The following is a 13,494-nucleotide window of genomic DNA, read 5'->3' as shown; positions in this document are numbered from 1 at the left end:
CATGGACTACAGCCCACCAGGCTCCTCCGTCCATGGGATTTTCCAGGCAAGAGTACTGGAGTGGGGTGCCATTGCCTACTCCCCCATTTTACAGAGGAGGATGCAAAGGCCCAGAAAAGGGCACAGCTCAGGACCCAGAGCTGCAGTCTGACTTTGGACTCCGAGTGCTTGCTTAGTGCCCTGCACCGACTCGTGGCTCTCTTTGGGCCGCAGGTCTGGTGAAAGATAAGCAGGAACGGGATTCTCTCTTCTCTGACGCCCTGTGCAGTGTTCTTTCTACTGCACCACATTGGCTCTGATGTCCTCTTTCAGCATCTGCAGGTGACAATACACTTGGAAACTTAAGAAAAGACGAGTCACATTCAGTTCTTTGGGGAGAAAAAAGTGTCAGCAAGATGAATGAGGGCAGATTCAAGGTCCTGGGGATGGGTGGTTGATGGGTGCATTGCCAGAGGTGAAGGTCAAGGCTGCACTCCAGGCCAAGCTCACAACTTACCCTGACTGCATGTCCTGAGGATTCTTCTAAAGCTTCTCTGGCAGGCGGCAGAAGCCTGTGCCGGTGGGTCAGTCTCTCCTGGGAGTCGTGGTTTCAAAATTGCAGTGTCTGGAGCTGCACTGTCCAGGGCAGTGGTCATGGGGCCACATGTGGCTATGGACCACTGGAGATGTGGCTCATCCTAATTGCACTGGGATGTAAGTATGAAATATTTACCAGGCTTTTGAATACTTAGCATGAAAAAAAAAAGAATGAGAACAAATCTCATTCATAATTTTTATATTAATTGCATGTTCAAATGATAATATTTTAGAGGTATGGGTTTAATAAAATGTTTTAATAGCAGTAATTTTACTTGTTTCTCCTTACTTTTAAAATCCTAGTGGAAATTATGTAGGTGGCTATTGCTGTTGGACACTACTGGAAGGCACTGATCTAAAGCTTTTGGTTCCTCTCGACATACAGTGGAAGCCAGACACCCCTCGGAGCTGTCCCACAGTGTGGCCTGCTCGTCCGACTCTCTGCGAGGTTTTGGAGTTGGCCAGTGGTGGAGTGGGAGGGAGGGAGAGGTGACCTCACAGCTTTGTCTCTCTGCCGAATGGGCACACGGAAGAGTTTCTGCAGCCTGGTGACAGGGAAACAGAAAAGTGGCCCATTTTCTATGTGAACCACACTTCTTACTTTGGCCAGGATCCCTTGGTTTAACCTCCTGCTACGCTACACTTCAGCAGCCATGAATTCACTTCAGTTCCTCAGGCTCCAAGCTTTTTCTGGTCTTGGCCCTTTCCTTCCATTCCTCCCCGCCTCCTCTCTCCCCACTCCTTGCTCCCCTCCTCTCCTTCCGTGGCTATCTCTTTAGATGGCAAGTGGGTCCCACAAAGAGGTCTCCCCCAGCCCTCTCAGCTGTTCTAGATGCCCCGCCCTGTCAATTCAGTCCTTGATTTTGTCTTCAGAGGGCTGGTCCCGCTTTACCGGCACCCTTTAGAATGTGGAGCGTGTTTGATGTCTGTCTCCTCATTAAACAGAGGCATCATGAGGGCGGGGACTGTGCTTATCTACTGCTGTGTCCTGGTGCCAACATGGTCCCCTTGTAATAGGGAAGAACAAATCTGACTCCGTATCAGATCTGTTTGGCCTAACCTTTGTATTCTCTTGCTTTTGCTTCCAGTTAAGAATGCTGCCTATAGCCTGAAACACGCAAGAGAGCCATTCTCAAGGTTCTGACCTTAAAGACATAACACTTTGCCATTCCTGTAGAGGTAAAAAGTTGCAGAACAGAGAGTAACATTTGTCTGGTTGGAGGTTTACAGGAACCTTGCGTCCTGACCTGTGCGGACAGCTGCACCGTTACTTCCTGCGGGAGCCACCGCCAGAGGGCGCCACAGTCATGAGGCCCGCTTGGAAGGGCCACCACCGCCCACAGCCCCCGGATGGTGAGTGCTTCAGCGGGCAGAGGCTGGGCCTGGAGAGCCCCCACACCTGGGGCCTTCCTCCTCACTGAGGGCTGGCCCCCTCTTCCAGGGTGTGTCTCAGAGGGGCTGTGGTCACCCAGTCAAGCCCAGCTCAATCCTCTTCTTTGGGAGATCCCAGGCTTCTCGGAAACAGTATCCAAGCCCTAAAAATCTCAGAGTATTTGTGCTGGTCTTGGGGACCCCCCACAGGGTGAAGGGGAAATGATGAAAGGGGCCAGATGGCTGGTGGGCGCAGGCACCGGGTGCAGGGAACTCCACCTCGGGGCTCTTTCCCCCCAGATGGAAGAGTATCAGCGGAAGCAGTTCTGCCCGGAAAGGTCCAGAAACCCAGCAGGGCCAGGCGGATTCAGCAGTCACCCAGCAGATGTCACCGTCCCTCCTCTCCAGGCCGAGCCCCGGGGGCTGCACCCTGTTCGGAGTCCCCACTTGCCTCCCCCTCTTCTCAGGGAGAAGGAGCCAGTGGGGAGAGTGGAGATGGGTGCGGAGACAGACACACAGACAGACAGGCTGGCAGAAAGTAAGTGTGCTGGGCGGGAGCGAGAAGGAGAGAAAGCCCGGCATCAGGGGAAAACGCTTGGCTTGAAAGACTGAAAAGGATGGTCTGAGGGAGCATGCAGGAGAACAGGTAATGTATTCACTGAGCACCCCCCTGCCCCCCACACTCAGAAGCCTTTTGCAGGCAGACCTGAGCCATGCGCCTCTTTTACCCTGATGGATGCACACCTCAAGGCCTGCTTAGCTAGGCTTCTGCCTCACCCCAAAACACACAGAAACGACCGTGACATTGACTCACCAAGTTTACCAAAAACAAGGAAAATGGTAAAGCATAAGAGTGAACAAGGAATCTGCTGAAGACATGGGCGGGGCAGGGGGGGAGGGGAGCGGAGCTTGGATGAGAGAGGAGAGACACAGAAGTTAAAAGGTGGGGAGGAGAAGGATGAGGTCATGAGGCCTGCCAGGCCAGTCTCCAGGGCCCTGGGGAACATCCACATTCAGGGCAAGGGGCGAAGCCTCTGGACAAGGGGGCCAGGTCTCAATCCTGTAACTGAATGGATTTTTCCCTGGAGGCCACCATGGAAAAGCTGCCTGGTTCACTTCATGGGCTCCTCAAATTCAGCTGTGCACCTGGGCCCCCCATTGCCAGGGTGGTCTTTGGAGACACCACACTGCGGGTGACCAGAGCTCAGAAGGGTTTCTGCTCAGGTAACACCTGGGCTGGGGGAACAGTCAGGCAGACCTTCAGAAAGGTGGGCAGCAGCACACACAGCGTTTGTGAAACTGCCCATTCTTCTCTGTGGCTATTGGCAGCTGCTTTTCCACTGACCCTTCATTCGCCGGGTGACTGATTCTGAACAACACGTCTGGGGTTGCACGGGCTGATGCTACATCTCACGGATGATGTCATCTGGGACCTCGCTGTGACCAAAGGGCACCCACTGCGTGCTCCCTGCTCAGTGAGTCAGAGCCATACGTAAGTTGACCGTCGGGGGCCATGGACAGCTATTTTCCAAATGCTTTTGAGTCATTCTTTCAGCCCTGCCTCTGTGTATGAGAAGCAGGGGGGGCTGGAGGGCTGAGCCCACAGGTGTGTGACCGTTTCCCACTCAGCATGATGAAACGGCGAGTCCACATCCTCTCTGGGGCCTCTCCAGGCTGTACACGGAGTGTGCTTGCCTGCTTTTCGCCTGTTCCAGCAGATTTATGGAGCCCTGAGCTGAAGCTGGGGGTAGGACAGGGGTGCAGAACTTTGAATCCCAAAGATTCAGTCTGGAGTCTCTGCCTTCCAGAGACTATGCCTACATCAAATCCTGGAAGAGATGAAGGACAGTGGGCTGAGGAAAAGAAAGAGAAAGGTAGAGAAAAAATACAAAATAGAAAGAGGGTTTCCAGGTAATATAGTCAATGAGAAAGTCTAGGGGCGCCCTTCTGGTTCAGACTACCCAAGAAACTGGGTGATTATTTTAAAACACCTTTTAAAATAAATGACTGATGCGGCAGAAAAGCACAGGAAGATCTCAGGGCCTGGGATGCAAATTCAGAAAAGTGAGGAAAACCGGAGCCTGCATCACGCTGGGCACCCTGGGGTCCCTCAGGTCGGGAGCCTGGTCTTCATATGCTGTGGCCCTGCAGCGAGGAGACAAGGAGAGAAAGGCTGGGCTGGGAAGGAGGGAGTCTGTCTGAGGCCCACACAGAGCCAGATTCCTCAAAGGACAGCCCCCTCAATGCCTGTCTTAGCTCCGTCCCTAGAAAGCAGGGGCTGACACATAAAGCCTGTGTAGTAATTGCCATACTGGGATGTGTGAGTCAAGGGAACAAAGTGAAGGGAAAAGGGGAGTGAGGCTGGGAGAGGAAGAACAGTACACAGAGGTTTATTCCTGAGCTGGCCACAGCTTCATGAGAGAGTGCTCTGGTCACCAGGTCATGTGGGACCTCTCCCAGAGACACGGGGAGCCACTGCCTCTTAGAGCAGTCACCTGCAGGGCAAAGGGCAAGCAGTTTACTCCTCTCTTTCTCTTGAGTCTCTCTGGTCCAAGTTTCGCCCCTGGGGCGTTCACGTCCCTGCATTTCTGGGCTGTGTAACCTGGGCTCTCTGGGCAGCCACTGGGACAGCCAGAGGCTCCGTGGGTACAGGCAGGTCAGACCTAGAAGCACAGCTGTCGCCTCTGCGGGTGCAGTGGGCATGACAGAGGCTGCCTCACAGCCGTCACCTAATCCCTGGGGATGCTCACACACTGGGACACTCCAGCTGGGAAGCAGTCAGTGTTCGGAAGGCCAGCAGGGCTGCACAGTCTGGAAAGGCACATAAGCTGGGTCAAGGATGGAATCTCTATCGAATCAGGTAGTTGATTTATAAAGGGCTATTTAGGGACTTCCTGGGTGGTCCTGTGGCTAAGACTCCACACTCCCAACACAAGGGCCCCGGCTTGGATTCCTGGTCAGAGAACTAGATCCCATGTGCCTCAACTAAAGGTCCTGTGTGCCCCAACGAAGATCTGGTGCAGCCAAAAAAATTTTTTAAAAGGTGGGGTTATTTACAAAGATACAGGCAAATAGCAGCTCCACAGGGACTAATACAGCAACCTCTTCCCCACAGCATAATGGCAAAATGAACTGCTACCACTTTTAGGCTTAAAAGGACCAAGGGAAGGAGAGGTTTGCAGAACTGGAAGCAGAGAGTCGGGTACAGGAGATTAGGGATCTTGCTCGGAGAACCCTAGTCAAGCTGAGGCAACGTCACAGGAAGGGATACAGAGGGCTACGTACCTGATGTGGTGAAAATAGATCCAAATAGGCAGAGCAGGGTGGAAAAGGTAGAATTTTAGGTGAAATTCCAAGTAATATGAGTTCCTAGTCCAAAATCCAAACAAATGGAAAATCAAAATATACAGGGAACTGAGCCAGCAATGATCAGAATTAACCAAAAACATCAAACGGTCGAGACCAAACCCATGAGGACTTTGGATACAGAAATTGTAAATAAAGATTAAAACTAATATATTAATGTATTTCAAGAAATAAAAATAGTGGAATATGATGAAATAACAAGGCTGTGGAAATTAGTTTGTGTGATATAAAAAAACAGTAGATATTCTGGAAATAAGAAATACAAGATGACTAAAAGTGCAAAATGCACAGATGAATTAAGGTTAAACTCCGGCAACCCGCTCCAGTGTTCTTGCCTGGAGAATCCCAGGGACAGAGGAGCCTAGTGGGCTGCCGTCTATGGGGTCACACAGAGTCGGACACAACTGAAGTGACTTAGCAGCAGCAGGAGAAGAAGAATTTCTGCACTTTAAGAAAGCTCTGAAGATACTTCCAGAATGCACTGCAAGACAAAAGGGTAGAAAAAATTAAGGAAGGTTAGGAGGCAGGGATCACAGGATGAGGAGGTATAAGTCTGTGTCTAACCAAAATCTCAGAAAACTGTGATGGGTAAACTCAAGGATGGGCCAAAGATCCCCTCCTCTTGAACTGGGCAGGACCTGCAACTCGATGCTAACCATGGAACGCGGACACGATAAAGGTGATGGCGTATCGTTTCTGTGAATTACGTCACGTTCGATCGTCTTCTTGCTAGCAGATTCTCAGTAGGCTCTTTACTCACAGGGTCTTGTCAGGAACAGAGGACGCTGCATCTTGGAAGCTTGTCACAGTCTGTGGTTGAAAGGAGTTCAAGGACAGGAGAAGGTGAAAATAGCCTCAATGTAAATATGTGATGGTAGCTGGTTCTCAGTGGGGAGAGGACAGCACAGGACGTGGGTAAGATGTCCAGTGCCATCTGTAGAATGTTTAGGAGCCATGAGCAAGTGATTGAAAAGGACAAAAAAGTCATCCTCTGAAATAGGGTCTGAAGAGCAACAGGACGCAGTGCTAGGCCTGAGGTTTCCAAGGCTAGGCACACACACAAACTTTCACTCTCTGGTATGAAAAACTAATGTAGTGATGAGTTGACACCTTACTAACAGGTGGGATTCCACTCCATCCAGGGATGGCAAATGTTAATATCATTATGGCAGAGTGCCATTGTTGAGATCTTACGGAACCAAACTTGGGTCTGCTTGCCCATCTACTGACGCTGAGTTGTGGTGAAGGAAACTGCAGAGTTTATTTTAAGCTGCCAGACAAGGAGTCTGGGTAAGCTAATGCTCAAAAAACACCACTGAACTCCATGATGGGTTTCAGGGAGGGCGTTTTTATGGGAGGCCAGATGAGGGAAGGGAATTGAAGTGCATGTGTTCAGCTCTTGCACAATTTTCTGATTGGCTGATGGTGAGGTAACAGGGCAGGGTCACAGGAGCTAACATTATCAATCCTCAGGCTCCAGAAAGTCTGGGGGCTACATGTTCATGGTCATCAAGCAGTTAACTTTTTCCATTTGGTGGAGGTTTAAGCATCTGTAAAACAACTCAGGAAATTTGCAGCAGATACTGTTATCTAGGTACTTGAGAGGGTAACTATAGCAGAGGACTTGGGGGGAAGGGTCTGTCCTGGAAAGGCCCCATAGGGTCCTGCTTGGTTACAGAAAGAATATTGTTTAAAAAAGCAAAACTTCTCCCAGCCCAGAAACCTCTCCACAAAGGCAGCAGAGGAAGAAAACACTTTTTATTATTGAATATATGCACTATATTAAACCAGAATGCGATCACATCGCAGGTAGTGTGCTCAGAGATGGCAAAGATGGAGTGTAATCGGACCCCCTTATTTAGCCAAGCAGATACAGCCCCTTGCATACACATTCTTGAGGTAAACAATGCTCCCCGGGTAAGAGGACTCAGCGGCATCTTTTGTCACACGTAGTTGGCTCCACATTTACCCACGTACTTGGGGAGACCTCTTATGTTGGCCTTAATCAGAGGAGAAACAAGCTTCTCATAGTACAGACAAGGGGCCACGAGTTAGGCTCTTATCCTTCCATGCAAACTGGGATACAGTTTGCTCTTTAGAAAGACGGCTCCCAGGTCCTCAGGAAATGATCCTCACTTATGAGGTCGTTATAAAGATTTATGCACATTTGAGTAGGACAGAGAAATTCTGAAACAAAAAGGGAGAGGGGGGAAAAGTTTTTTCCCTTCTTTGCGACAAGGAGGATTAACTCTCTATTTTTATTGTGTTTGCTCTTACGCCATCCAGTGTATTTTCTGTGGCCATTTCCCCCTCACAGTTGACAACATATATTTTGATTTATTAATTGATCGTCTAAGAATCCTTAGGAGATGTTTAAACGTGTTTTTAAAATGCATGTTCAAGTGGTTTTTTTTAAACACTATTTACAGTAGAAAAAAGTTGAAATCAACCCAAATTCCAAAATAAGGAAGCAGTTGAAAAAAAATTATAGACTTCTGTATGATGAGGTATTATGCATTAAGTGGCAGTTAAGAGGAAATTTTCAATGGGATGAAAAAAAACCCTTGGACTTAGAAGTCTACTACATACAGTGCATTGTCAACTATGAGGACCTAGGCGCCATCTTTCTGAATGTTACGTGAGGTTAAAGGAGTCAGGAGAGGAAGAGGACCAAATCCTCAACCTTCTCAACAGCAGATCAACAGAAAATAAAAGTTATAAATTGAGAAATTGTAGGATAAGCCTTTGTGACCCCATGGACTGTAGCCCACCAGTTTCCTCTGTCCATGGGATTTTCCAGTCAAGAATACTGGAGTGGGTTGCCGGTTCCTTCTCCACGGGATCATCCTGACCCAGGGATCAAACCTGGGTCTTCCACATAGCAGGCAGATTCTTTACTATCTGAGCCACCCGGGAAGCCCCAGGATAAGCCTACTATTTAGAAATTTTGAAGGAAATACCAGAGGGGGAAAGGAACTAAAAGTATTTTTTGGTGATCTTTTTCTGGATTGTGGGGCTAGTATGTGGGTTGGGGACAAGGGACAGCTATATGGACAGCTATATTTTGTTACAAATTTTGAATATTGTTTACATTTTTGGCATTATTACAGAGCTAAAGGGGCTTCCCAGGCGGTGCAGTGGCAAAGAATCCTCTTGCAATGCAGGAGACACAAGAAATGCGGGTTCAGTCCCTGAGTCAGGAAGATCCCTGGAGTAGAAAATGGCAACCCACTCCAGTATCCTGGCTTGGAAAATGCCATGGACAGAAGAGCCTGGAAGGTTACAGTCCATGGGGTCTCAAAGAGTCAGACATGACTTGGTGTGTGTGCATACACACACTCATACACACACAGAGAGAGCTAAAAATAAAAATTAAGTACAATTTTAAAATATCTTGCATACCACTCTTCCCACCCCACCCTAGAAAAAAGCATATGAACTTTTCCATATTTCATAGGTCAAATAACTATTTTTATTTCTGTTCTGATGTTATCTGGAAATAAAACTATTTTGATGTTCTCAGTGAACCCTCTGACTCATATCAAGAGAGGTATTAGCATTTATGACCTCAGAGATTTCTACATCTCTCCTGCTCATGCAAAGGGCTTTGTAGTCCTTCTCTCCCTTTGAATTTCCCACCTCCTGGCAGTTATCAGGGGCTGGAGAGAAAGCCTATTTCACACCAGATGGTGGGCAGTGTTTTGGTAAGGGTGTGGAGATATGACTTAGTTATAAAGGGGTTGGTTAGGTAGGGTTGTCATCTGTGGCAGGTTCCCAGGTATTCCCTGAAACCTGACATTTTCACAGAGTTCTGGTGCCTCAATTTAGCTGATTTTGTCATTTGTTGGCTCTGAGACCTCAGACAAGCTATTTAGCTGATGTAAGCTTCTGTTGCTGCATTAACAAAATGGGAATAATAATAGAAACTCTCTTTCTTAGAGTTTTGGAGGGCATTAAATGGGATACTGTATGTGACCATGTATGTAGTGTACTGACGTGGAGTGGTCAGTACATTAGATTTAACAGCAATGTTCCCTGCAAGCCATAAGTTAACATAAATGGTACTAAGAATAACTCAATTCACTATGTGTGTATTTGTGTATATTTGATTTTTCTTGAGACTTTCTCTGATCCATGGGTTAATCAGAAGTGTGTTGTTTCCTTTCCAAGTATTTGGAAATTTTTCTTTTACCGATTTCTAGTTAAGTTCCATTATGGTCAGAGAGTACACTGTATATGATTTAAATTCTTTTTAATTTGTAGAGGTTTATTTTATTCACCAGGATATAGCCTCTGTTAGTATTTGATCTCTGAACTTTTAAAAAGAATGTGTATCCTGCTATTGTTGGGTGTTCTATAAATGTCAGTGAGTTTCTGTTAGTTGGTGGTGGAGTTGAGCTCTTATAGATCCTGATTTTCTGTCTAGTTGCTTTATCTATTGTTGAGGGAGGGTTGTTAAAGTCCGCAATTATCATTGTTTTTTTTTTTAAGATTTATTTATTATTTTTGGCTGTGCTGGGTCTTCGTTGATGCACAGGCTTTTCAATCCACTTGCTGAGAGTGAGGCCTCATCTGTAGTGGCGGTGCGCCGGCTTCTCATCGTGGTGGCTTCTCTTGCTGCGGAGCACAGGCTCTAGGGCGTATGGGCTTCTTTAGCTGTGGCTCGTGGGCTCAGTGATTGTGGTTCCCAGGCTCTAGAGCACAGGTTCAATGATTTATGGCACATGGGCTTAGCTCCAAAGCATATGGGATCTTTTGAGCTGGAGATCGAACCTGTGTCTCCTGCATTGGCAGGCGGATTCTTTACTGCTGAGCCACCAGGGAGGCCCCTCAATTATCACTGTTGATGTGTCTTTTTCTCCTTTCGTTCTATCAGATTTTGCTTTATATGTTTTCAGCTCTGTTGACTGGCACGCACACATTTACAGACGCTATGTCTTCTTGGTGGATTGACCCTTTTATCATAGCATCATAGTAAATTAGGACCTAGAAGAGCTCAACTCTTTTATAGTAACAGGAGATGTGAAGTGAAAGTCACTCAGTCATGTCCAACTCTTTGTGACCCCATGGACTATCCAGTCCATGGAATTCTCCAGGCCAGAATACTGGAGTAAGTAGCCTTTCCCTTCTCCAGAGGATCTTCCCAACCTAGGGATCAAACCTAGGTCTCCCGCGTTGCAGGCGAATTCTTCACCAGCTGAGCCACAAGGGAAGCTCATAATAACAGGAAGAAGATCCTAAAGGAGAAGGGTGGTTAATAAGCAGTGGGTGCTTTTTATGTACCCAACTGCCTAAAAATATAGCTGTGAACTCATTTTACAGGTAAGGAACCTGTGTACTGGGTCCAAGTTCCACAGGTGGAATGTGGCTGCGTTGGGATTCAAGCCCAGGTTGAGGGCACCCAAAGCTATCATTGTTCATTCCCATCTCTTCTTTTCCACTTGTCTGTTTCCAGTCACTCATTTCTGGTGAAACCTGTGTCCTTTCAAGGCCTGTTCCTTGGCAGCTGTTTCACAGCGAGACAGTGGAAGGTGGAAGTCAGAGGGACCCACGCTGTAGCCACGCTGCCAGATTCCAAATCCTGTCTGGATTAGCCAGGTGACCTCAACATGTTACTCAACTTCTTCTTTTTATTCTTCACTTATAAAATGGGCATAATACTGGACTTGCTTCATAGAGCTGCTAGAAAATTGAGTAAATTGGTATTTGTAAAGCTCCTAGAACAATGCCTGATACAATAAGTATTCATTAAGCCCTTGCTGTTATTCCTCCCACACCATTACATAAATGGTCTCTTTTCATGGGACTGTCTTTCCCCATTGTCAACTGTATTCAAGATTTTTTTTTTTTTTAACACTTACCTTGTGGCTTAGAGTGCCCCTGGCCCACGGTCACTTGTCTCCAGGTATGTGTGTGTCCAGTTTAAAAAACAGGAATGTGTACTGGACTGAGCAGGAAGCCTGGACCCTCTCAGGTGCTTAGTAAATGAGTGCAGCTATTAGGGGAGAGGACTCCCTTTAACCCTCAGAAGAGTTCTATAGGGCAAATCCATATTTGTTATTCCTACTTTACAAGTAAGAAAGGTGAGGAAAGAGGAGGTTGAATAATTTTGCCCCAGGGCACATGGCTAATCATAGATAGGTTTTTAAAAAAATGTATCTATTTATTGATTTTCGGCTGTGCTGGGCCTTCGTTGCTACACAGGCTTTTCTCTAGTCGTGGTGAGCGGAGGCTACTCTCTAGTTGCGGTGTGTGGGCTTCTCTCTGTGGTGGCTTCTCGTGTTGCGGAGCATGGGCTCTAGACCCCGCGGCCTTCAGTACTTGCAGCTGGGCTCAGTGGTTCTGGCTCCTGGGCTCTAGAGCACAGGCTCAGTAGTTGTAGCGCTCGGGCTTAGCTGCTCCACGGCATGTCGGATCTTCCCAGATCAGGGATTGAACCCTTGTCTCCTACCTTGGCAGGCAGATTGTTTACCACTGAGCCACCAGGGAAGCCCATAGGTAGGGTTTTGAAGCAGGCTGTTGCTCCAGTGTGTGTCCCTTCACCTCTGCCTTACTCTTCTCCCAGGAAAACAGCTTGTGCAGGACGGACCAGAAAATGGACAGTGTCACTAGAGTGGGGATTGTTCAAGGAATGAGTGACTGGAGACAGCGGCGAAGCTGTTACCGTAGCTCTAGTGGGACATGCTGTGGAGTCAGATATATTTTGAAGGTTGAAACAACAAGACGTGCTAGTGGATTGGAGGTACAGGGTGAGGCAGAGAGAGGAGCTAATGGATTATGATTCTTTTTGTCTTATTTTTCTGGACTACAATTGCTTTACAATCTCTGTTAGTTTCGGCTGCACAGTGAAGTGAATCAGCCATATGTATACATACAGCCCCTCCCTCTGGGGCCTCCCTCCCATCACTTCCCCCATAGAATATTACTCCACCCCTGAAAGGAACGAAATAGGGTCATTTGCAGAGAAAACAGATTCTGTTTTTCACTTGAGCATGGGAGATGCAGATGTCGTTTGTCGGGAGAGGACCAAGACACCAGTCACCAGTCTCACCAGTGTCTCACCCCTGGAGACCCCCCAACCCCACAAATGCCTGGCCTCCTACCCCCACACAACCTCTCTTTAGCCCTGGAAAGTGAGGGGGCAACACAAAATTCTCAGCTTCCTGGGACAGGACCACTGTCCAGCCAATAGGAAGTGATTTGGGGTCCACCCTCGGGCTCTGAACTAAGGCCTCATGGGAAAGGACATAACCTTAACCTCAGATTACTCTGATTGACTGTGCTCAGACCCTGAATGGACAGGAAATACCCTTGACACCCATTAACCACGTAGAAGCCAAAATCCCTGTTTGGCCAAGAGATTCCCCCAGGCCCTGAATGGCTGGAGGATACACCCTCTTCAAGGTCTGACGGGTCGGAAGACACTCTTGGAAGCCATGATTGGCCAGGAGATGGCCTGCGTGGATTCCCACTTCTCCTTTGTCCCTCATGAGAGCCCCACAGGCAGGGTGGCCTAGGTCCAGGAGGGTAGGAGAAGGTGATTCTGTACAGCTGGGCCCAGGAAGAGAAGACCCTCTTCTTCCTGATGAAGTGGTGGTGGTTGCCCTTCTCATTCTGAATGTCGGTGACACACTCGTCCAGCGCCTTAGGCTCGTAGTAGTGGTAAGGCATGTGCTGTAGGCGGGGCTGCTGCAGTAGTCAGGGGGCACCATGCCGTAGATGGGCACGTGGTCACACTACTCCACTGCAGTCGCCATGGTGAACCAGCCTGTGCTCAGCCACGAGTAGGACTCTTCCCTGTCCTTGCCCGTCTCACTCTGGAAGAGGTCATCAGACTGGCTCATGCAGCCAAGAGAGATGGCGTAAGCGTCCATGTTGGGGAACACCAGGCCTGCCCGCTGGACGACGTGCACCAGGCTGTCCTGGGGCTTCTGCGTCTTGTTTGGAACACCCCAGAAGATGAACACGGTTTCGTAGGTCTGGTTGATGAACTCCTAGAGTCTCCACAGCACACGGAATACACTGGAATGGGCCCCTACGCAGAAGGTGGTCTTGTTACCCACAAGGTGGTCTGAGTAGCCTGTGGTGGGGGTGTCGTTCATGCAGATTGTGCACTCTGCCTGCTTGACCTCAGGGCCCAGTTTGGTTCCTAGCAGGTGGCTGGAGCTGGTGACAATCACA

General features: G+C 48.3%; 1 protein-coding gene and 3 long non-coding RNA genes across 4 annotated transcripts in view; 3 read left to right on the top strand and 1 right to left on the bottom strand.

Moving 5' to 3' along the window:
* The window catches only part of LOC104985355, an 88,293-nt gene extending 87,586 nt beyond the window's left edge, over positions 1-707 (top strand). The window contains exon 5 of the long non-coding RNA XR_824883.1: positions 529-707. This is a non-coding gene — a long non-coding RNA (uncharacterized LOC104985355). The remainder of the gene's footprint in view (positions 1-528) is intronic.
* An 819-nt stretch (positions 708-1,526) lies between these two features.
* LOC104985353 lies at positions 1,527-3,433 on the top strand. Its single transcript, XR_824881.1, has 3 exons — positions 1,527-1,929; positions 2,248-3,171; positions 3,277-3,433. It is a non-coding gene; the product is annotated as an uncharacterized LOC104985353 (long non-coding RNA).
* A 7,355-nt stretch (positions 3,434-10,788) lies between these two features.
* The window catches only part of LOC104985351, a 10,145-nt gene continuing 7,439 nt past the window's right edge, over positions 10,789-13,494 (top strand). Inside the window, exon 1 of the long non-coding RNA XR_824880.1 lies at positions 10,789-10,911. This is a non-coding gene — a long non-coding RNA (uncharacterized LOC104985351). The remainder of the gene's footprint in view (positions 10,912-13,494) is intronic.
* LOC104985350 (alpha-N-acetylgalactosaminide alpha-2,6-sialyltransferase 6-like) overlaps positions 12,998-13,494 on the bottom strand; it is an 815-nt gene continuing 318 nt past the window's right edge. The window contains exon 2 of the mRNA XM_010835489.1: positions 12,998-13,105. Within this exon, the coding sequence (XP_010833791.1) occupies positions 13,045-13,105 (61 nt within the window). The 3' untranslated portion in view covers positions 12,998-13,044. The remainder of the gene's footprint in view (positions 13,106-13,494) is intronic.

Source organism: Bison bison, unplaced genomic scaffold (assembly GCF_000754665.1).
Source record: "Bison bison bison isolate TAMUID 2011002044 unplaced genomic scaffold, Bison_UMD1.0 scf7180017864043, whole genome shotgun sequence".
In the NCBI taxonomy this organism is placed as follows: domain Eukaryota; kingdom Metazoa; phylum Chordata; class Mammalia; order Artiodactyla; family Bovidae; genus Bison; species Bison bison.
The sequence above is the reverse complement of the archived record's forward strand: the minus strand, read 5'-3'. Positions and strand labels throughout refer to the sequence as shown.